We start from the raw sequence: 27,211 nt of genomic DNA on the forward strand, positions 1-27,211 counted from the left end.
TAGGTGTAGGTCCTTTGGCCAATATAATTAATATTAATTAAATTAAAATATTATTATATAGACACAAATACCCTTAATTAATATTTATATGAAATACTATTTTTGAAAATTATGGAGCAAATCCCACATATCACTCTCCTCATTCTCTCCTCTCCCCCTCTTTCACTCTCCTCTCTCTCATCTCTCACGTCTATTTCTTTCTCTCTCTTTCCCAACTTTTTCATTTATCTTATTTTTTATTCTACTTTTTTATTTTCCTGCATTTTTCTAATTGACTTGGATCAATAAACATTTACATTTCTTATTTTTTATTCTACTTTTTAATATTTTTATGCATTTTTCTAATTGACTTGGATCAATAAACATAAATGTAAAATAACAAAAATAATTTCAAACACATATTTAATGTTACAAAATTATTGTAATATCGTATTCACTCGTTATATTTTTTAGTATGATTTTATTACATACAATTTGTAAACTGCAAACAAAACGAAGTCAAAGTGGGCAACAACAATTTGTAAACTGCAAACAAAACGAAGTAAAACTGCAAACGACAAACACCCAAAACGACCTGGTACCCAAAACGACCTGGTACCCAAAACGACCTGGTAAAACGACCAAGAACCCAAAAATTGAACAGCAAATTGAACAGCAAATCGAAAACTGCAAACGACCAAATCGAAAACTGCAAACGACCAAATCGAAAACTGCAAACGATCAAGAACCCAAAAATCGAAAACTGCAAACTGCAGCAAATCGAAAACTGCAAACGACCAAATTGAAAAATTGAACAGCAAATTGAACAGCAAATCGAAAACTGCAAACGACCAAATCGAAAACTGCAAACGATCAAGAACCCAAAAATCGAAAACTGCAAACTGCAGCAAATCGAAAACTGCAAACGACCAAATTGAAAAATTGAACAGCAAATTGAACAGCAAATCGAAAACTGCAAACGACCAAATCGAAAACTGCAAACGATCAAGAACCCAAACGACCAAATCGAAAACTGCAAACGATCAAGAACCCAAAAATCGAAAACTGCAAAATGCAGCAAATCGAAAACTGCAAACGATCAAGAACCCAAAAATCGAAAACTGCAAACTACAGCAAATCGAAAACTGCAAACAACCAAAACACCCAAAACTGCAAACGACCAAGAACCCAAAAATTGAACAGCAAATCGAAAACGAAGACAAAATGCAAACGACCTGATAAAACTGCAAACGACCAAACACCCAAAACCTCTTGAAGGATTCAAAATTCGTGGTGAGATTTTCGATTTGAAGAATAAGGGGAGAAATCGAATTCAAGATTTTTGCAATTGGAATTTCGGATTTGCAGTATAATAGGGAGAGAAATGGGGGATTTGATTTTGAAGATATATTTTACCGTATATTACTAGAGATATTGATAGGGGTACTTTTGACAAATTATAAATACAAAAAATTGCTGGAAATTAGAGTTTATTAGATGGATTTTAACACATATAATCTCTTATAGGAGGACCTATAGCAAATTGCCCCTTAAATAAAATCTAATGTTATTGAAAGACCAAAAAATAATTATTTATACGATCCACATAATTAGGTCAATAATTTGAGAGACAAAATTGTCACATTATTTAATGGTCCATTTAATTTTATTTCTTTAATATATGCATGCATTATTGTCCAACTGGGTTTTTGCACTAGACCACAAAAATGTTTTCCAAATTAAAGCATTAAAAAAATTTTGTTTAATCATTTTGATTATTCTATTTTTTTTTTCAAGCAAGTCCAGAATATTCAATTTTAAAATTGAAGTATATATGTGACAGTATGTAACAGTAGCTAATTAAAATAAAAATACCCAAAGGTGAAAAGTTCGATGAAAAGAAGAATGCAAACAAATTAATTATAATTACTTTACTGCAAAAGTTTTATTAAAAGAATATATGCATTTATGTCTAATTAAATATGTTTAGTAGTACTCCATAAAATACATAATTTTACTCCATAACTGCATAAATATTTGTCTTTTTGGGCTAATAATGCATACGAACACAAAAGTTAATAAATACTATAGGAAAATTGTATAATTGAGTAAATACACCCCCAATTAATTTTTCCACCATTAATCATCTTTTTTAAAAATTATTCGTATAATTTGATTTCATCATTTCAATTTTCCTATAATATTTATTAACTTTTGTGGAACATTGATATCAAATTATAAGATTATAAGGGTAAAAATGAAAAAAAAAAATCAAATTAGTGGAACATTGAAATCTAGAGTTTCGAATAATTTGAGACAAATTATTTGCTAATAATTTCAGATAAAAGATTGCAAGAGAAAAAAGAGAGGAATTATATATTGTCAATATTTTTATCACAATTAGTCAAAGGCACCAAAATTCATGAAAAATAAAATTAATAATTAGTTAATATGAAAAAAAAAAAAAAAAAAAAAGCCAAAACAGAGATCTTCTTCTTGTAAAGATGTGTGCGAAAAAGATTTGTGTTCCCCCAAGTTGTCAATAAGACAAGTCCTCCAAACATGGCTTTACCAATTTATATAATTTATAAATGATTAAAACAAAGACAAACAAGTGACTTTTTATTTTTATTTTTTTATAAATAAATTATTTTACAAATGAAATGAACACAGGTGTACTTATCTGAAGACGGCCCATTTCATAATTAATCTATTGGGCCTAATTTTCATGGCCCAAGATGAATATTCGCAATATTTAGATACAAAATATATAAATGTGTGTAAATAAAGGAAATGGATGCAAATTTTATTTAATTAAAATTAAAGGGTATTGATATGCCTATTGGCCCAGCCCAATAGACCCATATTTACTGGGCCACAGGCCCAACTTAATAGCTATTTATACGAAGGCCAAATCACACCCAAAGAAAGTTGGGCCTGACAAATTGATCTCGGCCCAATCAATAAAGTATAAATACAACTTAAATTCATTTAATAAAGGTACGTTATTATTATTCAATCAATTCTTCTTGAGGAATTCTCTCTACAATTACCAACTATCTTCACGTCTGACTTGAGCGTCGGAGGGGTTTCCGCCGGATCAACCCCCGGCTTAGATTACGTGTTTTCTGTTCGCAGGATCCTAGAGTAAATTAAAGTTCTCAGGACTATCTAGCTCGTGAGCACGTGACCTACTTTGCTCTCCCAGCTTCAACACACTAGGTGATTTATTTTTTACGTCATCATTTTGGCGCCGTCTGTGAGAATGCAGACCAGATCACGTAGCCAGCAAGATCCTCCTGAGTCCACTCGGAGAGAGAATGACACAGCTAACAACCTCCCAGTTCGAGGAGGCTCTGGCTTGCCACCTCCTCCACGTGCTCCGGATCCACCACGTGAGGTTCAGGTGATTCCCCCTCGGGATCCACCACTCGCCGATCCTCCACTACAGGCTCCACCTCTACCTGCTTCTCGAACGGTTCAAATAACCGAGGAGGCACTCCAACGAATGATAACAGAAGTTTCTACTCGCGCCGCCACTGATGCGGTGGCGCAATATATCGCCACGATGGCAGCAAATGCTCCCCCCGTGATCCCAGCTAATGCTCCACCCGCAATGCCACCCAGGGTACAGCAACCGGCCCAGAACAATGACGATCGGATAAGTGTATCCTCATCCACCTCAGATCCAAGATCCCGGATGCAGTTATCTACCAATCACAGGGAGCCACAACCTAGACAACAACGCCACCATTCGCTCCAACGGGGTGATGCGTCTCTACGAAGAGCTCATCTCTTTAATGAAGGGGAAGACGAGATAAATAGTAGAGTATCTCGCCAAAACCAGTTCCCCAGATTGAACAATCCAATTGACGGAAGAGCGCCAGTCCCAACAAGGCGCAGTCCTTTCACCCTAAACATCCTCAACGAGGTATTGCCTCAAGGAGTGAAAGTCTCGGGCTTACCTCAGTTCGAAGGAACTACCGACCCGCAGGAACACATAGAGAAGTTCCACGCTATGGCAGACCTATATGGCCCGACAGATGCAGCAATGTGCAAGATGTTTCGCACCACTCTATCCAAGAGAGCCATGAATTGGTTCAACGCTCTGCCCACAGGATCAATTGACACTTTCGCTCAGTTGTCATTGCGTTTCACCAACCAATTCGCCATCAATAAGCAATATGCTAAAACTCCAGCACATCTCTTCTCTATCGTACAGAGAGACAATGAAACACTCCGCAACTACATCAGGCGTTTTGTGGAGGCTGTTCATGAAGTTCCCAGTGTAGGACAAGATATGCTCTCAGGGATTATGCAGCAAAACCTGAAGTCGGGTAGGTTCAAAGAATCTATCGCAGGAAGACCTCCTGGCAACTTAGATGAGCTGTTGAATCGAGCTGAAAAATACATACGCATAGAGGAAGCTTCTGCCAATGCTCCTCCCAAGAGGAAGAGAGAAGATGAACGCCCGGATATTAGGAGACGAGATGATCGACGTCCTCCACCCCCGCCTCAAGGCCAATCATCTTCAACTTATAATCGATTCACTCCACTCAATACTCGTCTCACTGAAATACTTCATGTGATTGAACAAAAAGGTCTGGCAGAGCCTCCACGCCCAATGCAACCTAATGCAAAACGAGAAAAATCAGATCGCTATTGTCGATTCCACAAAGATAAAGGGCATACTACCGAGGAATGTGCGCAACCCAAATTGGCGATTGAGAGGTTGATCAAGCAAGGCCACTTAAGCGAATACATTGATAAGCCTCGAAATAAGCGTCGCGATGATCTTCCACGCCGAGATAACAATAGAGATCAACAGCAACGACGAGAGGAGGGGGGTCATCGGCGCGACCCAGATAACAATGATAACCAACCCACCCGAGGAATCATCTCTTTTATCTCCGGAGGACCGGCAGGTGGCGACTCACAAAATGCGAGACGCACCCTCGCTCGATCAGCACGTATGAATCAAGAACATGCTTCTCCATCCGCATCCGTCTATCAAATACGAAGACCTGATCATGGCATAGTCTTCAACTCCTCGGACCTTGAACGTCCAGATGAAGATCACGTCGATGCGTTAGTGATAACAGCAACGGTGGCCAACTTCATAGTTAAAAAGATATTAGTGGACGGTGGGAGCTCAGCCGACATTATGTATCTCCACACATTCAAGCAGCTAGGCATAGACAACGCACGGTTCAGTCCCATCACTACACCACTGAAAGGATTCACGGGAGAAGGTGTTTTATCCATGGGGGAAGTAGAGTTACCCATCTCCTTAGGAGAAGATCCTTGTCGAGTGACGAAAATGATAAAATTCCTTATCGTCGACAAACCATCCCCTTATAACATCATCGTGGGAAGGCCCGCGATCCATACATTCAAGTCTGTGCCTTCATCTTACCACCAAAAGTGGAAATTCCCCACTCCTTACGGGATGGGAGAGGTACTTGGAGATAGGCGTCTCGCTCGAGAATGTTATGCAAGAGCTCTACGTGAACCATCTAAGAGACCTATTCCTCTAGGGAAAGGAGACGACACCCCGAGACAAGATAAGCGAAAATGGGTAAACGCAGTCATCGAAGCTGATAAAGAAATCCTAATCAGCGTACCCGACGACACCGCCAAGCTAGCCGCGGTTGAAGAGCTCAAATCAGTAGAACTCATACCCGGAGATAATTCTAAGCTTCTCCGCATTGGCTCTGATCTAGATCAAGAAGTGGAGAATCAGCTAGTTAACTTCCTTAGGCAAAATGGAGACGTATTTGCTTGGAAAGCTCAAGATCTAACTGGAATTCCTCCGAAAGTAGCATTGCATCGACTAAACGTTGACAAAAGATTGAAACCGGTCAAGCAACGTAAAAGGACTTTCGGTCCTGAGCGCAACAAACATATCAAAGAGGAAGTGGCAAAACTCTTAGATGCAGGCCACATTAGATCGGTTCAGTATCCCGAGTGGTTATCCAATGTGGTATTAGTACCTAAACCCGGAGGCAAGTGGAGGCTATGTGTAGACTTCACCGACCTCAACAAGGCATGCCCGAAGGATCCATTTCCCTTACCAAGGATCGACCAGCTCATAGACTCAACCTCTGGGTGCGAACTTCTCAGCTTCCTTGATGCATATCAAGGATACAACCAAATATTGCTCGCCCCAGAAGATCAAGAGAGAGCTAGTGTCATTACTGACCAAGGCATCTATTGCTATCGAGTTATGCCGTTCGGTCTCAAGAATGCAGGAGCTACTTACCAACGCCTGGTGAACACGATGTTCGCGGACTTGATTGGTAAGAACATGGAAGTGTACATTGATGACATGCTTGTCAAGAGTATTAAAGTCGCGGATCACCTAACCGATTTAAGTCAATGCTTCTCCATCTTACGTAAATACAAGATGAAGCTTAATCCCCTAAAATGTTCTTTTGGAGTTCGAGGCGGAAAATTCTTAGGGTATATGATATCACAACGGGGAATTGAAGCCAACCCAGCAAAGATTGAAGCTATCACCTCCATGGCCCCTCCCACATCGATTAAGAAGGTCCAACAACTTAATGGTTGTTTGGTAGCCTTAAACCGATTTATATCCCGATCGGCTGATAAGGGTCTTCATTTCTTCAAGATACTAAGAGGTGGGAAAAAGTTTGAGTGGAATGAAGACTGTCAAAGAGCTTTCACAGAATTGAAAGCATATCTCACTTCCCCACCTCTACTAACGAAGCCCCAACCGGGAGATACTCTTTTCCTATACTTGGCCATTTCGGCTGATGCCATTAGCGCAGTGCTCATTCGGGATGGTGAAAAAGGTCACCAACCGATATATTACATAAGCCGAGCTCTCCAAGGCCCAGAGCACCGTTACACCAATATGGAGAAACTTGCTCTCGCGCTCATCAATGCAGCCAGAAAGTTACGTCCGTACTTTCAGTCGCACCAGGTGATAGTTCTCACCAACTATCCCCTTAAACAAATATTGAGAAGTCCCGAGACTTCCGGACGATTAGCTAAATGGGCTATAGAGCTAAGTGAATATGGGGTTGAGTTCAAACCACGCCCAGCCATCAAAGCTCAAATCCTAGCAGACTTTGTAGTAGAGATGACTACATCGGAAGAGAGCACATCCATACCCACTTGGGCCATCAATGTTGATGGATCATCTACCACTACAGGAGGAGGCGCGGGTATTGTACTAACAAGCCCAGATGGCGATGAATTCGAGTATGCTAAACGGTTTGATTTCAAAGCCTCCAATAACGAAGCCGAATATGAAGCTTTGATCGCTGGTATCCGCCTCGCTTTAGCAGCTGGAGCTCGCAAACTCATAGTACACAGCGACTCCCAGTTGGTGGTCAACCAAGTCCTTGGGAACTATGAAGCCAAAGAAGAATCCATGGCAAAGTACATTGCTCTTGCACTTACCCTCCTCTCAAAATTGGATAGCTACGAGATAAAGCAAGTACCACGAGCCAACAATATTGATGCAGACAAGTTGGCTAGACTTGGTAGTTCCATGGCAAGCATTGGAAGCCGGAAAATCACCCTTCTCACGGCTTCCCAACCAGAAATAGTCTCCACCGACGGAGTGAATTGCGCTGAAGAGAGCGAACCCTGTTGGATCACCCCCATTACAAACTATCTCAAAAGCGGGGAACTTCCGACTGATATCGCCCAAGCGAAGAAAATAAAGGTAAGGGCGGCCCGTTTCCTAATGATAGGTGAAGATCTCTACAAGCGAGGGTTCTCCTCCCCCTATCTTAAATGCCTTAACCCATCAGCAGCAGACTATGTGCTTCGGGAAGTACATGAAGGCATTTGTGGTAATCATTTAAGTGGAAGAAACTTAGCTCTCAAAATATTGAGACAAGGTTACTATTGGCCCACCATGCATGAAGATGCGAAAAAACTAGTGCAGAGATGCAAGCCTTGCCAAGAACACGCTAACATCCTTCATCTCCCCGCAGCATTGATGCAACCGATTGACAGTCCCATACCTTTCGCTCAATGGGGAGTCGACTTGGTCGGTCCTTTTCCACCAGCAACAGGAGGACGCAAGTTCCTCATTGTAGCTGTAGATTACTTCACCAAGTGGGTAGAAGCAGAACCTTTAGCTCGCATTCGAGAAGAAGACGTCATCCAATTCCTTTGGAAAAACATTGTGTGCCGCTTCGGCATTCCCCGTTCCATTATTTCGGACAATGGAACACAATTTTGTGGAGACAAAGTCAAGAGTTGGTGCCTTGGCTTATCTATTAAGCAATTCTTCACTTCGGTGGCAAACCCCCAAGCAAATGGTCAAACTGAAGTAACCAATCGCACGATACTTCAACATCTCAAGACAAGGCTTGGAAGTGCCAAGGGAAAGTGGGTTGAAGAATTACCCAATGCTCTGTGGGCATATCGAACAACCCCACGAACAGCAACAGGAGAATCTCCATTTAACCTAGCTTTTGGAACAGAGGCTGTAGCACCCGTAGAGATTGGCGAACCCTCTTGGAGAGTCATCAATTATTCACCAGAGGAGAATGAAGAAGCAATGAGGGCTAACCTCGATCTCGTCGACGAGCTAAGAGAGATTGCATCCATCAGACAGCAAATGTACAAGAGTCGCATGGCGAAAGTTTATAACTCCAAAGTCCGCCCTCGCTCTTTCCAAGTAGGAGATTTAGTTCTCCGCAAAGCCGAAGCCTCACGCCCAATCGGTAAACTCGACCTGAAGTGGGAAGGACCATATAAAATCACACAAGTGATTAACAATGGAGCATATCGTCTCGAGAACCTCGACGGACACCCTATACCCAGAACCTGGAATATAGGGAATCTCAAAAGGTTCTACGCTTGAGGTATACATCCATCTTAAATCAAATTTGTTTAAGTTTACGTCTACATCTTCCTCATACGAAAGTCGCCTTGCAGGCTTCACAACCTTCCACGTCTCTCTTCATGCAAAAATGTCTCTAAAGGCTCGAGAAGGGACTCCATAACGAGGTGTGTAAACATCCCTCCCAAACTGGGGGGCTAGTGATATTATCTACATCAACCTTCCATAACACGTCTCATCATCTTCTTACAGATTAAGAGCCAATTACGAGAGGATGCTTACCGACCACCATTCACCCAAAGAGAGAAGATACTCTGTACTATCTCACTAAGGGTAACACCACTTTTACTAAGTCATATCACAAGCACATTAGTGGGTCTCTATACTAAACAATAACGCCATCTCCTTTGACAGGCAGGGTCGCGCAGCAATCCACCGCAACTCATGAGTTGTTCTCATATCTCGGAATGCGAGGAACAGAAAAAGTCCCAATATTGAGTACGTGATCCCAAATACGCACCACTCCAACTTATGAAACTATTAAGTCTTCAATACAAGTACTTGAATTTTTTTTACCCCGATACTTTTCAGGCAAAGAGACACCCAAAGACAGTAGACATACTACCCTACACCAAGCACGGATGAGCACAAGGAAGACGTGGAAGAAGAATAAAATCTCTTATAGTCACATAGATTACTTTTCAATAGTTCAATTTATTTGTTTTTTTTACAAGTTATTTCCCTTCGCCTCACGGAAGCTTATGACAATTCGCATTTCTTATTAATGATTAAATCAAGTTTTTACTTTACTCTCAAAGTTATTGTTCATATACTACTTAACCGTTACGACGGGTTCATCTCACTTCAACCCTAAAAACACTTAGAGAAATTAAGATAGTCCATATAGCCTGGCCAGCTGGATTATCTGCGTCTCTCTATTTTGATTTTCAGGGTCCTCATGCTTAAAACGTGGCCATGGACTAAATAATACTCCGACCTACGAGGTCCAAAATAAAGGGCATGATCCCAAAAAATTATAAAAAAATCTTGAGAGACTGATCCCCTCATCAAGAATATCTCGAACAATGCTATATGCAAAACATTAGTGCGAAATCAATGAATAAAAAGAAGCAATAACTTTGATAGCAAAATCAACGTCTCAAGGTGCAAACAAATACCAAGTCATGAAGCATGCAAAAATACTAGTGGACATACCCACTTAATAAAAATAAAAATAAAAAACCAAGTCTTTTTCTAAGGAAAATAAAAACAACATCACACCAAACTACACTTTACGAGCAGAAGTAGCTTCGGTAGTTCGATCATCTGCTTCCGCATCCGAGGCAATTTCAGTACACTCGACATCAATATCCTCCCCATCATCAGGAATGTCCTCCTCCATACATCGAATAATCTTCTCGTCAATTCCTCCAACCTTGCGTAAGTACTGACGACACGTCCTAACCAAAGGAGCATAAACCCCAGCTATTGCTCGATCTTCGATCATAGCTCGACAGATATCACTCTTCTGAAAGCGACGTTCCCCTTCTAACATAACCGATTCCTTATAAGCTGCTCCAGCCGAAGAAGCCAAAAACCTCTTCCCCGTAAACTTCTCGGCATCATACTTCTCCTTCAGCTCGTCATAGCACCGATCTAATTTCATCAGTTCAATTTTACTCGCCTCGGTCTCGCTCCTACTAATCTCCAATTCATCGGTCCTCTGAATGAGCAGAGTCTCGGCCACCTCTAGTTTGGTTTCCGCAGCCTCCAATTGAGCCTTTAGCTCTTTCTCCCTTGCCTCCCAACCAGCACGCTCCTCATCATGGGTCTTCTCGACTTGCTCCTCCTGCTCCACTAGATACCTCCACGTAGCTATAAGCTATATCAAAATTCAAACAGAAAATATTAGATTATGGAGACTTATAATCTAAAACGAAAACATATTAAATTAAACAAATATTTACCCGACACATGTCTCCGCCAGCCAACGAAAGCATATGAGCACGACATTTACCCGACATCCGACTTCGGTCATACTCCCCAACGAAACCCTCAGTCTTCTTCAGCGCGATAGTATGATCGGTCGTATCCCAAAAAGAATCCTTCCCCTCTCGGTTCACCCCATACGTGAACAAGCATTTGCCTGCACCCCCTGGAGGCACATGAGAAACCTCAGGATCCACTCGAGGCCGTTTCGGTGCAGGCACATACTCGATCTCAACCATCTCATCCTTCCCATTATTAACCGTTCGATCCAGCTCATCCCCCTCAACCATATGATTACGATCATCTCCGCTCACATGCGAAGCCTCCACGCGGGTCACTTCGCGCGATTTGCTACTACTCGATTTCGCTTGCTTCAAAGGATCCCTCTTCGCTTGCTTTTTTGCACCTCCAGTAGCCTTCTTCCGAAGAGCCGCGAAATCAATACACCCATCTAAAAAAAAAAAAAAAAAAAACATTTACTCACGGATAAAATAGAATAGCAGAGACAACACAAAATAAGGCACATATGCATAAAACATGTAGACTACACGCAACGGTGTAGGCACCTGACCCTTTGGAATAAGACAACTCGGATCGAACTCCAAAGCACACAACCCCGACTCCTTAATACGTTTCTTCATATTCTTCATTATCTTAAAAGATTCGCATACCGGATTCCAAACAAGGGGAACATCGGACGTCGGAGCCCTTACATAAAAAAATAAAGTACTCCATTTATCCCACTTCAAGTTAATGCTCTTCAAAATTTTTAAAGGAACCCGAGGATGTGTGCAGAAGAAGGGTAAATCACTTGAACGGTGTAGAGTAAACAAGGCCTTGAACATCTCCACACTAATCGGTAATCCTACTTCGATCATTCTTTGTCGAAAAGCTTCAAAAGTGAGAATCACGTTCGGAGTTAATTGACTATATCCTGCCCGAAATTCCTCACATACCTTCAAAAGAGTGGAGTGAGGCACAATCTGCGAGGAACATGTCAAATATGCGACGTATTGGGTGTGGAACCCTACGGGGGGTGCATACAATCGTTCACCTTTTTTAGGTAAGAGCATCTCAATATTCCTCGGAGCCCCAACTAGCTGACGAAGAATACCGAATTGAGATTCGGTTAACGAAGTATCATAATCCACCAAACTCAAATTAAGTGGTTTTATTTTCTTCCCTCTATTTTTATCTATGATGACATCTTCTCGGGGAATATCATCACCATCTCCCACATCTCCATCCGGATTTACATCACTCTCGGATCCCTCGGATCCCTCGGACTCGTTCGCAGAATTCGACTTAAGAGATTCTTCACTATCACTCCCAAAGTCCACAAATTGAGACCGAATACGTCTCCTGCTAGTACCAACATCATCACCAACATTAGGAATACCAACATTTGATGCCAAAAAATCACCCGGAGAAGAAACAAGTTGACGCGCCTCAAAAACGGCCGAAAACGGGCCCTCCACGCGCCCGCACGCGCCCCCACGCGCGCCCCCACGCGCGGCGGACGCGCCGGACGCGCGTCCACGCGCGCCAGACCCCCCCCCATCCCGCGCGTCGCGCGGGTACCCCCCCCCCCGCGCGACGCGCCCCACCCTACCCCCTACCCCTTCCCTCCTCTCTCTCTCTCTCCTGCCTACCTACCCCCCTACCACTTCCTTCTCTCTCCTGCCTATCACCACCCCCCACGTGCACCACCCCTCCAGCCCCACCTACCCCTCCTTCACCCTCCTTCTCTCTCTCTTCTCTCTCCATCCCACTCCGGGCTCCGTGCCCGGCTTCACCCACAAACACCGATCGCGCGGCTCCACTTCGCGCGGAACCGAGCCGCGCGGCTCCTCTCACAACCTCGAGCCGCGCGGCTTCTTCTACTGGTTCCACAGCAATTTCTCCGGATAACCCTAATCGCGTGCAATCGGAACGCGCGATCTCTTTCTCCGGTGCAAGTTTTTTACCGGAACTCGACCCAATCACCTTCCCTATGGTTCCAAATGTCATCTCGGTCTCTACAATCGACTTTCGCAGGATTATTTTCAACTGTTTCGCCTTCCCCACTTGGGACATATAATTATTTTATCGGTTGATCTCCTCAGCCAGAGAATATATTCTTTTCTACAACGAAGTATATGGAGCAACATAAAAGAGATAGATATATAAAAGAATAAATTTGATTACTCACCCATATTTATTCGGCGTGGTTCTTGATACTCTCCTCTACTGATTTCACAAGGACTTACCTACTACTAAGCAAATTTTTATATTTATGCACTTTAAATATAAATCCGCCCACCACTCCGGCACACACAATAATAATAATAAATTATTATTATTCTCCCCCCGTCGACGACACAAACACGAAGAACGAAATACAATTCTACTCTCGACACGATCCGGCACTTCACACCATTTCTCTCCGACATCGACTCGAGAGTGGGGGGCTTAATGATATGCCTATTGGCCCAGCCCAATAGACCCATATTTACTGGGCCACAGGCCCAACTTAATAGCTATTTATACGAAGGCCAAATCACACCCAAAGAAAGTTGGGCCTGACAAATTGATCTCGGCCCAATCAATAAAGTATAAATACAACTTAAATTCATTTAATAAAGGTACGTTATTATTATTCAATCAATTCTTCTTGAGGAATTCTCTCTACAATTACCAACTATCTTCACGTCTGACTTGAGCGTCGGAGGGGTTTCCGCCGGATCAACCCCCGGCTTAGATTACGTGTTTTCTGTTCGCAGGATCCTAGAGTAAATTAAAGTTCTCAGGACTATCTAGCTCGTGAGCACGTGACCTACTTTGCTCTCCCAGCTTCAACACACTAGGTGATTTATTTTTTACGTCATCAGGTATTTTAGGTATTTATACTTCGGTCAACTTGAAATGTGGGTGTGTGAGGTACACGCACACAGTTGACTTTAACGGAGAAATTGAGAGTAGCATACCCACATAAAAACCATTTAGGGGTTAATGTGGTGAAATTCTAACTATAAAGGTGTCATGGGCAAAACAGTCAAAACTTAGGGGGGTTAAATTGTAATATTTACAAATTACAATTAATCATTTTAATTAGTCCCCCTCGCAATTGCTCTGGCTGGGAGCCGAACCATAACATTTGCTTTGATATCACTTATAGAACCTCAGGCGCTATCAGTTGTTCTAAAATCAATTAGTATCAGCAAAAGCGCAAACACTAGCCTTATAGTGCATTCGTCACACACACGCACCCACGACATTCGATTATAGGTCACCCATACCTGGGTCTCCCCACATGGACAATTGCTGTCAAACTCAGGCTAACAATAATAGTGAATACTGAATAAGATAACTAATATAATTTATTCTAACACGATTTATAACTTGCTATGGCCCAATGTATGGACTCTTGCACCCGTCGACTTTGGATATCGTAAACTGGAACCGGTCCAAATTTTCGTGTCCAATTCCGGGCTGAGTATAGTCAACGAGCCGAACCGGGCCGACCTGTGGCCGTGTCTAGTAACTACTCGAAATTTAAAGTGGAGTTAAGGAGTTGTTTGGATAGATGTGAAGAAATGAATGGCACATTGTACAAGGCAATTCAATTGCTTGATCAGATCATCTCCCAACTGCACCTTCAATTCACAACTCTTTACTATTGAAATTCGCACCCTTGCATTTATGTTTTTTAATTTATTTTCTTTTTAATTTACTGATTTATTGCATTCCAATGTTTATCAATTCAACTTCTTTTATATATAAACTAGGGGCTGTGAATTCATCCAAATTATTTCAACTCAAAATTAATTAAATATTACAAATAAATTAGAAAAAAATAAAATAAAATAAAAAAGAAAAATGAAAGCAAGTGGAGTTTTAGTGGTGCTTCTCTTTGCAATCTTACTTGTAATTACTTCTGAATCAAGAAGTACTACTCTTTCAAGCCACCGGCATAAAAGATCAAGGGCGGAGGAGGAGAAAAGAAGTGGCAGAAGTGGCGGCGGAAGAGCAGGTCGAAGAGGCGGCGGCGGCGGCGGAAGGAGATCATCCGGAGGTTCATCGCCGTCGAGTTGTGACCCTTTGTACTCATTCATATTTGGAAGTTGTGGTCAGTGGCCGTTTCAACGCACTTCTCCTACAAACCCTTTTCTGCCAAGATCGCCGCCGTCGCCCCGCCGTAGGCCGCCGCCGAGGGTTCCTTTGCCTCCACCGCTCGTCGCGACGCCTCCTCCACAGATTGTCTTCCCACCACCTTTAATACCTTCTTCACCTCCTCCAATAGTAACCCTCCCGCCGCCGCCAGTTGCTCCGTCGTCTCCGCCGCCTCTAGTATCTTCACCACCGCCGGCCTCCCCTCCTCCTCAAATCCCATCACCTTCGCCGCCATCTCCATCGCCTCCACCGCCGTTAGTCCCGTCTCCACCACCTCCCACGCCGCCGTCATCTCCGCCACCTGAAGTGATTCCCATAGTATACCCGCCACCGCTGGTTGCCTCACCGCCGCCGTCAGATGCAGCACCAGTCTTTCCATGGCTAACCCCACCCGACATGAACACAGAAACTCCACCACTAGTGATTTTCCCACCGCCGTATTCGCCGGACTTTATGCTCCCACCACCTTTCCCGCCGGCCATCTTTTCCCCGCCACCAGATTTTTTCCTCACACCACCGGCAGACGACGATGCTCAACCAGCAACCCCGATTTTTCCGGTGTTCACTCCGCCGGAAAACCCGCCTTTCACACCTGAAATTCCATTTACATTTTTACCCCCGCCCATATCAAACCCTCCGGAGATTGACTTCTTCGCACCGCCGTCGTTCACTAATACACCGGAGAATCCGGTGGTGCAGCCGATACCGTTCATTACTGCACCGCCGACAGATGAAGAGCAACTACCACTACCGCCGCCGCTTCCTTTCATGCCTCCGGTTAACAATTAAAATTAAATTGTAATAATATTTAATTTGTCTTTTTTTTTTTTTTTTTTCCTTTATGATTTTATCGTTGCTCCATGCATGCACATGTACGTGTTGAATCTTCTCTGTGGATATTAATCCTACAGTAATTTCTAGTTATTTTTATATAATTTCTAATTATTATGAATAATATTAAAATTATAATTATATTTTATCATTACACAGCCCGAATCTCACAAACAAAAAATGTATGCCATTTTATTAAACTCATATTTTTATCTTGGAATTAATTAGTTGCCTTGACTGTACATTGATAAAATTTAGGAGTAAAAGTCGGACCGAATGGATCGGAAATGATTTTTCGAAAGTAGAAAATGGGGTTCAATTTCCCTCCCAAAAAAATGATGAATTTCGGAAACTTCGAAAATTACATTAGTTTTTAATCTCATGTTCCGAATTAATTTTTATATTATTTTTTTTCAAAATTTTGCAGGAAAATGTAAGAAAATCTACAAGAGAGTTCGACAAAATATAATAAATAAAAACACATGTTGGAACAACAAATTAAAATATGAATTTTATTATAAGAAAAAATGCAACATAAAATTTATGATCCCAATTAATATTTTCCAAGATTTTAATTTACTAACCCTCTTATATTTATATTTTTCATATAAAATATAACATTTGTTATATTATGAAATTACAAAGTTTATCATGAATTTATCTTATATATTTCGTAAAATCATAAAAATATTTGGAACCAAAATCAGATTTGAAATTGGAATTTTCGATGATTTTATAAATCATTTCCAATTTCTTCCAAATAAATTCTGGAAAATTGGAATGAAAAATACGGTTCCATCTTTGGATATCTTTTTATTGGAATTGGCAGAATTCGAAAATTTCATTCCAATTCCTAGCCCTAATAAAATCTTAAAAAAATAAATTGTCACTGAAAGATTAGCAGACCATGTATAGTGATGAAAAATGTATATGAATACAATGGTCAGTCGATAAAACCGTATTGAATCGTACAGAAATAATTTATTAAAACGAAAACCAACATCACCTCATTATTTCATGAAGCAATCGTAAATCGAAATAATCAATTTATTAGATTAATAGCAAGTGCCGAAGCTCAAAACTAATATACATAACAATTTGGATCACAGAAAAAAATACAAATAGTTTTGGAGCTAAACATACTCCCATATGCTACGAGAAAAACGCACGAAACAAAACTGCCCCCTTTTTCCCTAAGCGTAGAATGCCCGTTAAACAAGTCGATAGAAACCACAGCAAAAATTAAACTTACTACAAGGATTAAACACCAACAAATATTCTATTACGAAAATAAAAATTACGGTAATTAACTAAGCCTTGATATCTGGATTGTCACGCAGACCAAGCTTAGAAAGAACAAGGCTGTAAGAATCCCAATCGGTTCTTCGTAGATATTTTAACAGCTTCTTCCTTCTCTGAACCATTAGCTGAAGGCCCCTCCGAGAATGTTTATCCTACAATTATAATTGCATTGAGAAAATTGTGTGAATACTAGGGCAAGAAGTAAACATCTAATCAGAAATTCGAAGTAAATACTTCGTTTCAGATTTCACGTGAAAACGATTTGCTAACCTTTTTCTGTAGAACAGTTGACAAATGCTTGATCTTTGTCGTCAGCTGTGCTACTGAAAAAACGAACCAAGATTGATTTAATTATTCGTCTATAATATATTAGAGCAAATATTGTTAGTTTGTAGACACACACACACACACACACACACACACACACTGACTCATTAACTAGCAGGGATCTTTATTTGAAACCGTAAAATCAGCTTAATATGACAAGGGTACAGAACTTAGTATAATATACCAAAACGCAAGTTCCCCATAATCAACGAAACTAAAAGCAAGAATATATTTTCACCAAATAAACAAGAACACGGTTAATATTTTCAAGAACTGTGCCAATTTAGCAGGTCAGTTTTTCAGTTACGCTAAATAGATATAAACCGAATCTTCTATTTTTACAGTATCTTAAAGGGGATTCAGTCAGGCAATCGTGCACAACAATTCAATTCAGGCAATCTTTAAGTCTTATTGATGCATGTGAAGTTAAAACTAGCGGTTCAAGAATAGAACTAGGAAGACCACATCGAACACCAATAGGAACCGGAGAAGCTCAATTACTAAATATGTACTTCAGTTGTGGTTATCGGTTCATGAAATTAAAATGCTTTGCAGCATCAAGTCAACATTAGCAAGGGCTGAAGACGCTTTACCTTGAACGCGAGCAGAGCCACAATCTGATTCCGACATTTTAAATTCATCCCTCACTTTTTTAAGCTCCAACTTTAGTTTATCAGCAGACGAAAGGTTGTCAGGATGAAAATACTGCAGAAAATAGAGAATGTCATTTTACAAAAACAGCATCAGATTAAAAAGTGTCCTAAATCGACATACTAAGTAGAACTGGAATATTAAGACATGTTGAATGACCACCTCATCTAAAAGCTCAAGCTATTAGTGAAATGAATCATTTGAATTGCATGCATTTCGTTTTTCCTGCTCATCAATCATTATTGAATGCGTGCATAGTGGATCACTCAAACAACGAATACATACAGCTGGAATGGTGAAAAAAAGTCAACACTTGCCTTCTCAACTAAGTGATCCTTTGGAGGTGACATCATGAAGGTTGGGGTTCCGCCGAGCTGGCTCAAAATATTATATTTCTGCTCTGTAACATATTATCGGTCAGCAATATATTAAATATATACGCAGGTTACATATAAATTTCCACTATCGCTTGCCAGAAATCCAGATAGGAAAAAATGAATCAGATGTATATATTTGAGAAAACTGGGAGTCTTCATCGGTATTGAGATGGAATAAGACAAGACAAAAATCGAGACAAAGTAGTGACTCAATAAACCACAAAAAGAGATTAATAAATCTAAGCAGGCCTTCTTACAGTTGGCTCCATTTACGCTTCTAGAGTTAAGTTCCTCACATTAATAAATCTTTCACAATTTTTCATGTTCTCATTGGACGAACTGCTATGTTTCATTACCGAAATTCAATGTTCATTCTTGCTTCATTGCAGCATGTTTTTATTCATTCTTTTGTAAGTCCAGAAATGGCAATGCAAGTGAATTTAACTGCACGAGCATCTCAAAATTGATAATTGACACTGCCACTATAAAAATATATCAATGTAAAAGAACATATATTTTGCTAGTTTAAGATGCTAAACAAAACTGTATAGTGCCAAAACTTACTATGCTTGATGCAAATTTAAAAACACAGAGGCATCACCTAACGAAATTGTAACTTATCATTGATTATTAGATGTCTCTATCCAATGCTTATTTTACGATTTCCCTAGTCTCTTGTGGTTAACTTTTTTTTTTCGTTGCGAAATAATACGTTTCTACAAGGACACACTAAAATTACGGTTATTTGTTGAAATCAACGAGTAAGTTCGACTACAACGTTAGAGAACCACAATTGTGAACCGGAAACAATAAACTTACTCAATCGCTTCTTCTCTTTCTCATCTGTGGATACACTGAGATTATATATACTGTCCCTCAAATCATCCAACAGCTGGCCACCCATACCCAACTGACTCTGCTGCTTCTTCTCCTCCTCAATCTGCCTCAGCTTTGCGAGCCTCTCATTCAGTTCAAGCAGCGAAAACCATTTCCCCTTCTTCCCTTCCGGCCTCAATTCCTTCAGCTTCGAACCCAATTCCGAATAATCGTACATCTTCAGAGACCCAGTCCTGAGTATTCCTCCTCCACCCCCAATCGTATTCTTCCCGTTGTTTATATAAGACGGTAAACCCAGACCCGTTCGCATCCGATTGCCACCGTCAACGGAGGCGTTGTTTGGTTGCTTCAGATTTAAGGTCTCCTTCCACCGCGAGAGCGACAGTGGATCGCTGGCCTTGCCGGAAGGGGAATCGGTGCGCAGCTGGTTTATACTGTTCCGTATGGCGTCTAGGGAAGGGCTCATGTTTGGCTTTCCGGTGGAATTGGACGGGGCGGCGGAGTCGTCGTTTTTGGGGGGAAGGTTTCTCTGGTAGAGGTCTTGGAGTGAGACGGAAGGGCCGGATGCGGCGGAGGAGGGATGAGGAGAAGAGGCGTATTGGCTGCGGAATCCGGTGAGCTTGCGGCGGATTTCATCCAGTTTGGGCGCCGCTCCGGACGGAGGAGGGGTTTGGGGAGGGGGTGTGAAGAGGGGTTTGCGGGGGGGCTGGAGGCGGTTGTGCGGCAGCGGTTCTCTCTGGAGAGAGGCTCTGACGGACTGCAGGTAAGAGGAGACCGAGGGTTTTGGCTGCGATTCGGATTCGGATTCCGGTCCGGATTTTGGCGGCGGAGCGTCGGAGGACGTGGAGAAGCGGTGGAGGGAGAATGTGTGTGTCCGCGGCGTAGGGCGGTGATGGAGGAGGCGTTGAGTGATCGCCGTCATGAGTAGCGGCGGTGGTGGTGGTGGACGGTGGTGGATGGTGGCGGTGGTGAAGGTTTTAGGGAATCGTGGTTGGGATTTAGGGATTTAGGGACCCAATTCGATTTTATCCATTTTACAAAAATAGCCGATATAAAGTATAATTTGCCATTTCCTAAGGCCCATTTTACAATTAATCATTCAAGGCCCGATCCATGTTTTAGAAAGGGAAAATTGCATTTAACTCCTGTGGTTTTAACTTTGTGCAAATGACCCCTTTGTAATTTAATATAAGCACATAACTCCATTGTACTTTAATATTAGCAACTCCCTTGTATTTTTTAAAATTCCTCTTTCAAATGGGTGTTATTATTTACCAAGTGGTATACTTGGGGGGTTTATGTACTATAGGAAAAATAAAAGAGGGTAGTGTGCTTATATTAAAAATACAAGGGGGTCATGTGCAAAAAGTTCAAACCATAAGGGAATAAAGTGTTGTTAACCCTTTTAGAAATCCATCTCTTCATTGTCACTATTAATTTTTTATTGGTTTTTCAGTAATGAATGAACCTGCAATCAACTATATTGGTACACTGGGTAAACCTACACTTTCGTTATAATAGTTTGTAAACTATACGAGAGACATAAACCACACTCTCAAATTGAGTTATAAAGTGTTTGGCTAAGCTTATTAATTGTTAAAAAGAGCTTATGATATACTTAAGAGCTTATAAGCTCTTCCAAAAGTGTTTTGGTAGTTTTGTTTAAAAAGGATCTTTACAATTCAAAAAATAAGCTGGTAGAGAGAATATAAGATTTTTTTAAAGACTACCTCTATGCTGTTGTTTTAAAAAATCTGATAATGAGTAAAACTAGCTTATATGATCATTATTCAAACACTTTAGAAATTATTTATAAAAATAAGACGTAACATATCATTAACTCTTAAAATAATATAAAATGTAAGAAATTATCAACTATTTAGAATAAATTTAGCCAAACGAGCCCTTAATTCAAACAACTTTAACGGGTTTATTTCCATGGAGTATAAATATATTCCTCAATATATAACATGATTTGAATTTGAAATAAATAAATTAAAAAAAACACACACACACACACAAACTTAGGAGCGGAGAAGTCACGCTTATTATTTACAAATTTTTACTTTAAACAAAGGTAGTAATAAAAAGGAATCTTCTTCATCATCAATCACATGCTACTTTTGAAATTGTACATAATGATTCTTGTAAAAATTGTTGCATTAATTACAATCATGCCAAAGGTAAAGATCGAGCTTTTACATTCAAGAAACATTATTCAATTACATGTTTCTAACATATTACAAAAAATAAAACATACTTAAAATAAACAATATCATTCAAAAAATAAACTTTAATAGATTTATATTAATGGTCCCATTTTTACTAATATAGTAATTTATAAATGCAATAAAAAAAAAATTCTCCTTTGAAAAAGTCAAAAAGCGTTCATCCTAATTCAATTGCTAGAATCTGCCAATATCTTTTTTTTATTTGTAAAATAACTAAAATTAAATTAAATTAAATTAAATCCTCGTTCTATTTAGACAAACTTATTGAATAATTAATGTTTTCTATTTTATGATTGTGAATTAATCAATATCGGGATTAACCTAAGATCTAATTTAAATTTCTCACGATAAGCTCAAATGTAAAATACCAAGGTACAAGTGTAGTTTAGTGGCATAGACCATAGTAGTAATAAAAACAGGCGGTCATGCGCCATCTTCATGTGGGCCCCATCTCCCATTTATTTTTTTCTTTGGTTAAATTACACCCACACCCCTAATGTATACTAAATTAATTTTAACGTCCATATAGTATCGATAATTACAATCACCCCCTGAAACATTATTAGAAACCCTAACAGAATAATGCACTGGACTAGTTATTCGATTAGGGTTATAACTGACTATCAAGTTCTAAGCACTGGTAGTGACGACATAGAACTAAGAGCATCTCCGACCGGTCTCACCATTTTTTCACCAAATCCCATTTATGGTGGTGAAAAAATGGGTTCATCTCCCACCGGTAACACGCCATTTTACTCTTCCACCATTTTTAGTGGAAAAATGGTAATTTTGGTCTCCAATGGGTTTCATCAAAATTTAGACCAAATATTAAAATAATAATATTTCACCATTTCACCACTTATAGGAAATGAGATTTGGTTTGGTCTCCCATGGCATTTCACAATATATGCCCCAAAAATGTAAATCTAATGTTAATCGTAATTTTATAATATTTTATTTTCTACATATTAATTATAGATTCAATGCTAAGTAATAAATTTTCTTAACCATGTAATTTAAAAATTATGTTATCATTCTATTAAATGTCTATAAATGTCCCGTCCTGTATTTCATCAATTAAAGTGTGTTTTGTTAATCATTTTATTGTTGCTTATTATATTTTATTAATAGCAATTAGCGTATTAGTTAAGTAAAGAAATGAACTAATAAACATTGATACCAACAAAGTATACAAATTAATTAAAAATAAGCATATTTATATTATTAGAATTAATGTTTTGTTAATAATAACAAATGTATTTATATTTTAAAAAATAATTAATACCAATGTATTTACGATAAATATCATAATAAGTTGGTATTCGGGTGCAATTAGTTAAAATCGTCATTTTATATGGTACTTAATAAAATGGTGTTAATTACGGCAAATCCTATTTTCACCTCTATATTTGGTAGGAAAAATAGGACTTGGTGGAAAAAATAGGAAAATGGTGGATCGGTGGAGATGAAAATTCATTCACCAAAAAATTTGGTGGAAAAATAGGATTTGAGTATTTGGTGATATGGGGGTTGACCTAGGAGGCTAAAACCAAATCTTCATAATTTTAGGTGTAATGGTGATATAGGAATTTCGGGTGGGAGGCTAAAAACACCTAAATTAGATGAAAAAATGCCGTTATGGCGTCCGGTCGGAGATGCCCTAAAGGGTGACAGTGGTTCTCCTAACATTTCTTACATCCATATTATTTTATATAAGATTCATAAATTTTCGCCTATGAAATTAAGCCCATTAATCTCACACTCGCCCTTTTTCCACTCGTGAATTTCCTTCAAAGTTTTAATGAAACTAATCGAGAAAATATTAAGTGAAATTTTCGTTTTTTATTATTCAGATTTAAATAGTATTTGATCAATTCAGACCCCAGGACATGAAATTTTGATTACGGTAGTTTTTTCATTAATCTCACACTCGCCTTTTTCCACTCGTAAATTTCCTTCAAAGTTTTAAAGAAACTAATTGAGAAAATATTAAGTGAAACTTTCGTTTTTTATTATTCAGAGTTAAATAGTATTTGATCAATTCAGACCCCAGGACATGAAATTTTGACTTCGGTAGTTTTTTCAAAGGTGTTGCTAGAATTATCTATACCACATAGATCTTAAATTTATTTTAGGATACTTCAGGGGTGAAAGTATAATATACAAATTTTCTTTTTATAGGAAACAAATTAAATTATTATTTAATATTTTAAAAAATCAAATTTCAATGTAATTTAAGAAAAGGGAAAGAGTGGGCCCATTTTCACCCCCCAACCCCCACCCCCTACCCCGCACAACACAAAGAGTTGTCAACAAGCATCTTCACCACAAAAGCACGCATATACACACACACATGTATATGTATCTCTCTCTCTCTCTATATATGTATTTACAAAAAAAAAAAAAAAAAAAAATAGACAGCCATGTCAAACCTCTCCTATTAATTAATTAAAAAATAAAATAAAAAACCTCTATTTATTATTATTATTACTATAAATAATACATAAAACTCATAACTCTCCCCTCAAAATTTCCTTTGCCACCACCATTACATTTACCCTTTTCCTATCTCCGCCACAAAACCCTCCTTTCTCTCTCTTCCTCTTTCTCTCTCTCTCTCTCTGGAAGCGAACAGCCAGCCATGAGTGGCGCCGACGATAAGTGGATTGAGGCCGCCATGAATGATGACGCGGTGGTCGCGGAGTTCCTGGTGCGGCTCCGTCACGCACCGCCTCCGCCGCCACCGCCACGGCCGAAGCCGGCCGCGTTGTTGCCGCTGCACTGGAGCGTCCGTCAACGCAGGTCAAAATCGATTTCGGTCAACCACAACGCGAAGAAACTCGCCCACAGGGGTAGCCCCACCACGCCGCTCTCGTGGAGCGGCGCCACCTCATTCAGCGGCGGCTCCGCCGGCGCCGTGGGAGGCGGCTCTGAAGAGTCCAGTCGGCTATTACCCCTCCAAATCTCCGACGCGTCGAGATCTAAGGTTTGTTCCCTGAGCACGTGAAATTTCTCACCTCATACGTACGTATATTTTATTTCTGAATTTTCCCGGAGGCCGGCGGTGGTTGGGCGGCGGCGTTATGTTAAATTTATACCATGTGTCCAGCGTTTCCTTTTATCCTTTCTAGAGTCCCGTGTCAGCTGTCATTCGATGAACTGAAATCTCCGAATTTACGAGAATATCCCTCGTGAATTTTGATATTTACTGCCACGCTTCCGCCAGGAATCAGATTCAGCCATTGGAGGCCCCTTTGTCCGCATCTTCTGCTCACCACTTTTTTTATTTATTATTTTAATCAATTTCCAAACTGACGATAATACCCTCCCTCCTCCGCATACCTGAAAATCCAATCCGAGGGCATTCCCGTCTTTTCACGGATCTGAATCCGGCACCGTTGGTTGACTTGACCGATATACCCTTCTCCCCTTCCATCTTTTAGACTTTTTAAATTATTATGATTTTTCCCTTTTTTTTTTTTCTTAAATTGAAAATAAATCTGACTTTGTTTCAACGCATATAGTCAAATTTGCCCTATTCTTGAAGGGCAATATCGTCATTTTTCTCCCCACTAATTTCTTCCAACTTTCTGTTGAGTTAAAATTAATTTTTCGGTTTTAATTTTATTGTTACTAATTTTGACCTAGTTATTATTAATTTATTATTACGAGTCAATTTTTTTTAGTGGAGGGGTAATTTGGTAAATTAAGGCACAGCCCCCCCCTGCTTAAGCGGTGGCGTGTTTTCGTGGCAAATAAATAGGTCTGCGTTTGGGTTTGGTGGAGCGTTGTTAGTGGTTTGTTGAAAAGAATAATTAATTGACAGTGGGGCGCAATCTAGTGTGGTGGGGGAGCAGGTTAAGCTTAACATGCAACCTCATTTATCCGCATCTTCTTGTCTCTATCTTCCAACCATCGCATGCCACCTGTCAATAATCAAAGCCTGCAAATTCCAAGGCGCACTTAACTTTACTATGTAGTTGGGCTGTCTTTTCTTATTATTAATTTTCTTTTTTCATCTTTTCTTGTATTTATTTACATATATATATATATATATATATATATATATATATATATATATATATATATATATATATATATATATATATATATATATATATATAGTAGGACAAAAAAATAGTTAAGGGCTAAAGAATGTGACAGCTTTGTTAGATAATGTACAAAAGTATGCATAGATATATATAACCGAATCAACTGTATTTTATTTTGATTTTCGAATTACATTTTTTTTAATTGAATATGCTGACTGATCGATCGTCTGTTGATTCTGATTTTCCGTTTGCAGGTTTTCGACGATAGTGAAAAGACAGCCTCGAAGAAGTCGAGAAAGAAGAAGGTAAGTAGAAATAAGTATTTCGTAATTATGATTTTTTTTGTTTTTGCATATTATGGAGAAATGAGTAAAATGATAATTTGCTCTGTTTTTGGTTATTTGCAGACGTTAACAGAACTCAAAGACGAAGAGAACTCGCTGTTGAAGGAGAGAAGAGAGCTGAAAAGGGTAATTTCGATATTTCCATTTTACGTCACCTATACGAGAATGTGATGGTTACGTAATAGTTATATTTGCTTATATTATTAAATTGCTAAATTAGATTCTTTAATTTCTTAGGAAATGGCCGCGTTGCGCGTGTGTTTGGACAGGGAAAAAGTTACGAACAACAACTTGAAGAAGATGAAGGTAACGATTAATTAATTCGACCAATTAGTATTGTGTTTAAAAGATAGACTTTCTTGAATTACGACAATCAATTGTGATTCTGCGCACAGATCGAATTGCAACCCCATTTCGATAGAGAGTCGACACATACAGCCGAGGCATCAACTTCCGGTCAAATTCAGCACGAGTCAACAGCCGGTCAACCGATTCAAATCGTCTCGGAAAACAATCTTACTCTACAATCTTGTACATCAGATGCGTCCGGTTCCAAATTTGTGTTACCTGATTTAAATATTCCGTTCGACGAGCCGAGCGGTGACGTCATCGTTTGCGGGATCAGGTAGGGCCTAATCGAACGATTGAATCTTTTTTATATTTACTCGGCTAAAAAAGACGGAAACAAGCATAACGAACGACGATTATACTAAATAAGGGGCTAACCCTTTTTTGTAGGACAAATTATTTTTTTAACTATATTACATAGCCAAATTACCTCCAAGATTTGTTTTAAGGATGTAATATTTTTTTTTTGTTTAGTACTTATTAATATTCTAGTTTCAGAGAGTTAGTTTAGATGCAGCCACATTTTTTTTGTTCAGTACTTTTGATAGGTAAGATGTAAACTCTCTTATTTAAGAGATGGATATATAGTCATCATATTCATATGTTGGTAGATTTTATATTTAATGTTTTATTTATTTATTTTATTTTGGGATCGATTCGACAAAACTAAAGCGCATGTGAAACACGATTTATTTGATGCAACACCCGGTGGAATATACTGGTGATTATTGATCGTTGATCTGCAGATAATCTCACACACACACCGTGTGTCTGTGTGGTTAATGGGAACTTACTTCACCAGATCAATAGTTGAAAATCACACGGTGCATTTCACGGGGAGTATTATCTCAATGACCAGTGAAATACACGGTTGTTGGGAAATGCGAAAAATACAATAGACAATGTAACTTAATTTGGGGGAAATACAGTTTTTGCCACTCAAGTTTGCGTTAATTTCACATTT

General features: G+C 39.6%; 4 protein-coding genes across 4 annotated transcripts; 2 read left to right on the forward strand and 2 right to left on the reverse strand.

Annotated features, from left to right (window-relative positions):
* Positions 1–9,969: 9,969 nt before the first annotated feature.
* LOC148768177 (uncharacterized) lies at positions 9,970–11,333 on the reverse strand. The gene is made up of 2 exons (XM_088823029.1): positions 10,774–11,333; positions 9,970–10,688 (listed from the first exon to the last, which is right to left on the reverse strand). Exons 1-2 carry the CDS (start codon positions 11,269–11,271, stop codon positions 10,092–10,094), a joined length of 1,095 nt encoding a protein of 364 aa, XP_088679155.1. The 5' UTR covers positions 11,272–11,333; the 3' UTR covers positions 9,970–10,091.
* Positions 11,334–14,576: 3,243 nt separating this feature from the next.
* LOC148768178 (uncharacterized) lies at positions 14,577–15,831 on the forward strand. Its single transcript, XM_088823030.1, has one exon. It carries the CDS (start codon positions 14,654–14,656, stop codon positions 15,734–15,736), a length of 1,083 nt encoding a protein of 360 aa, XP_088679156.1. The 5' UTR covers positions 14,577–14,653; the 3' UTR covers positions 15,737–15,831.
* Positions 15,832–16,807: 976 nt separating this feature from the next.
* On the reverse strand, positions 16,808–20,361 carry LOC105975910 (S15/NS1, RNA-binding protein). Its single transcript, XM_013001154.2, has 5 exons — positions 19,255–20,361; positions 18,376–18,458; positions 18,001–18,112; positions 17,351–17,403; positions 16,808–17,232 (listed from the first exon to the last, which is right to left on the reverse strand). Exons 1-5 carry the CDS (start codon positions 20,192–20,194, stop codon positions 17,089–17,091), a joined length of 1,332 nt encoding a protein of 443 aa, XP_012856608.2. The 5' UTR covers positions 20,195–20,361; the 3' UTR covers positions 16,808–17,088.
* A 3,483-nt stretch (positions 20,362–23,844) lies between these two features.
* Positions 23,845–26,891, forward strand: LOC105976118 (uncharacterized). Its single transcript, XM_013001411.2, has 5 exons — positions 23,845–24,489; positions 25,810–25,860; positions 25,963–26,025; positions 26,137–26,205; positions 26,295–26,891. Exons 1-5 carry the CDS (start codon positions 24,145–24,147, stop codon positions 26,526–26,528), a joined length of 762 nt encoding a protein of 253 aa, XP_012856865.2. The 5' UTR covers positions 23,845–24,144; the 3' UTR covers positions 26,529–26,891.
* The last annotated feature ends 320 nt before the right edge of the window (positions 26,892–27,211 follow it).

This window comes from Erythranthe guttata, chromosome 9, assembly GCF_056151865.1.
Source record: "Erythranthe guttata isolate IM_541 chromosome 9, IM_541, whole genome shotgun sequence".
Lineage (NCBI taxonomy): Eukaryota > Viridiplantae > Streptophyta > Magnoliopsida > Lamiales > Phrymaceae > Erythranthe > Erythranthe guttata.

What these genes read in the sequence shown, in the direction of transcription:
- LOC105975910 (XM_013001154.2), bottom strand. Translation starts at nt 20,194, where the DNA reads ATGACGGCGATCACTCAACGCCTCCTCCATCACCGCCCTACGCCGCGG. An exon ending in TGGCTCTGCTCGCGTTCAAG is followed by an intron (nt 17,404 to 18,000) that starts GTAAAGCGTCTT and finishes TCGTTTTTTCAG; the next exon opens with TAGCACAGCTGACGACAAAG. An exon ending in CAACTGTTCTACAGAAAAAG is followed by an intron (nt 17,233 to 17,350) that starts GTTAGCAAATCG and finishes TTATAATTGTAG; the next exon opens with GATAAACATTCTCGGAGGGG.
- LOC148768178 (XM_088823030.1), top strand. Translation starts at nt 14,654, where the DNA reads ATGAAAGCAAGTGGAGTTTTAGTGGTGCTTCTCTTTGCAATCTTACTT.
- LOC148768177 (XM_088823029.1), bottom strand. Translation starts at nt 11,271, where the DNA reads ATGTTTTTTTTTTTTTTTTTTTTAGATGGGTGTATTGATTTCGCGGCT. An exon ending in CTGGCGGAGACATGTGTCGG is followed by an intron (nt 10,689 to 10,773) that starts GTAAATATTTGT and finishes ATTTTGATATAG; the next exon opens with CTTATAGCTACGTGGAGGTA.
- LOC105976118 (XM_013001411.2), top strand. Translation starts at nt 24,145, where the DNA reads ATGAGTGGCGCCGACGATAAGTGGATTGAGGCCGCCATGAATGATGAC. An exon ending in AGAAGTCGAGAAAGAAGAAG is followed by an intron (nt 25,861 to 25,962) that starts GTAAGTAGAAAT and finishes GGTTATTTGCAG; the next exon opens with ACGTTAACAGAACTCAAAGA. An exon ending in AGAGAAGAGAGCTGAAAAGG is followed by an intron (nt 26,026 to 26,136) that starts GTAATTTCGATA and finishes TTAATTTCTTAG; the next exon opens with GAAATGGCCGCGTTGCGCGT.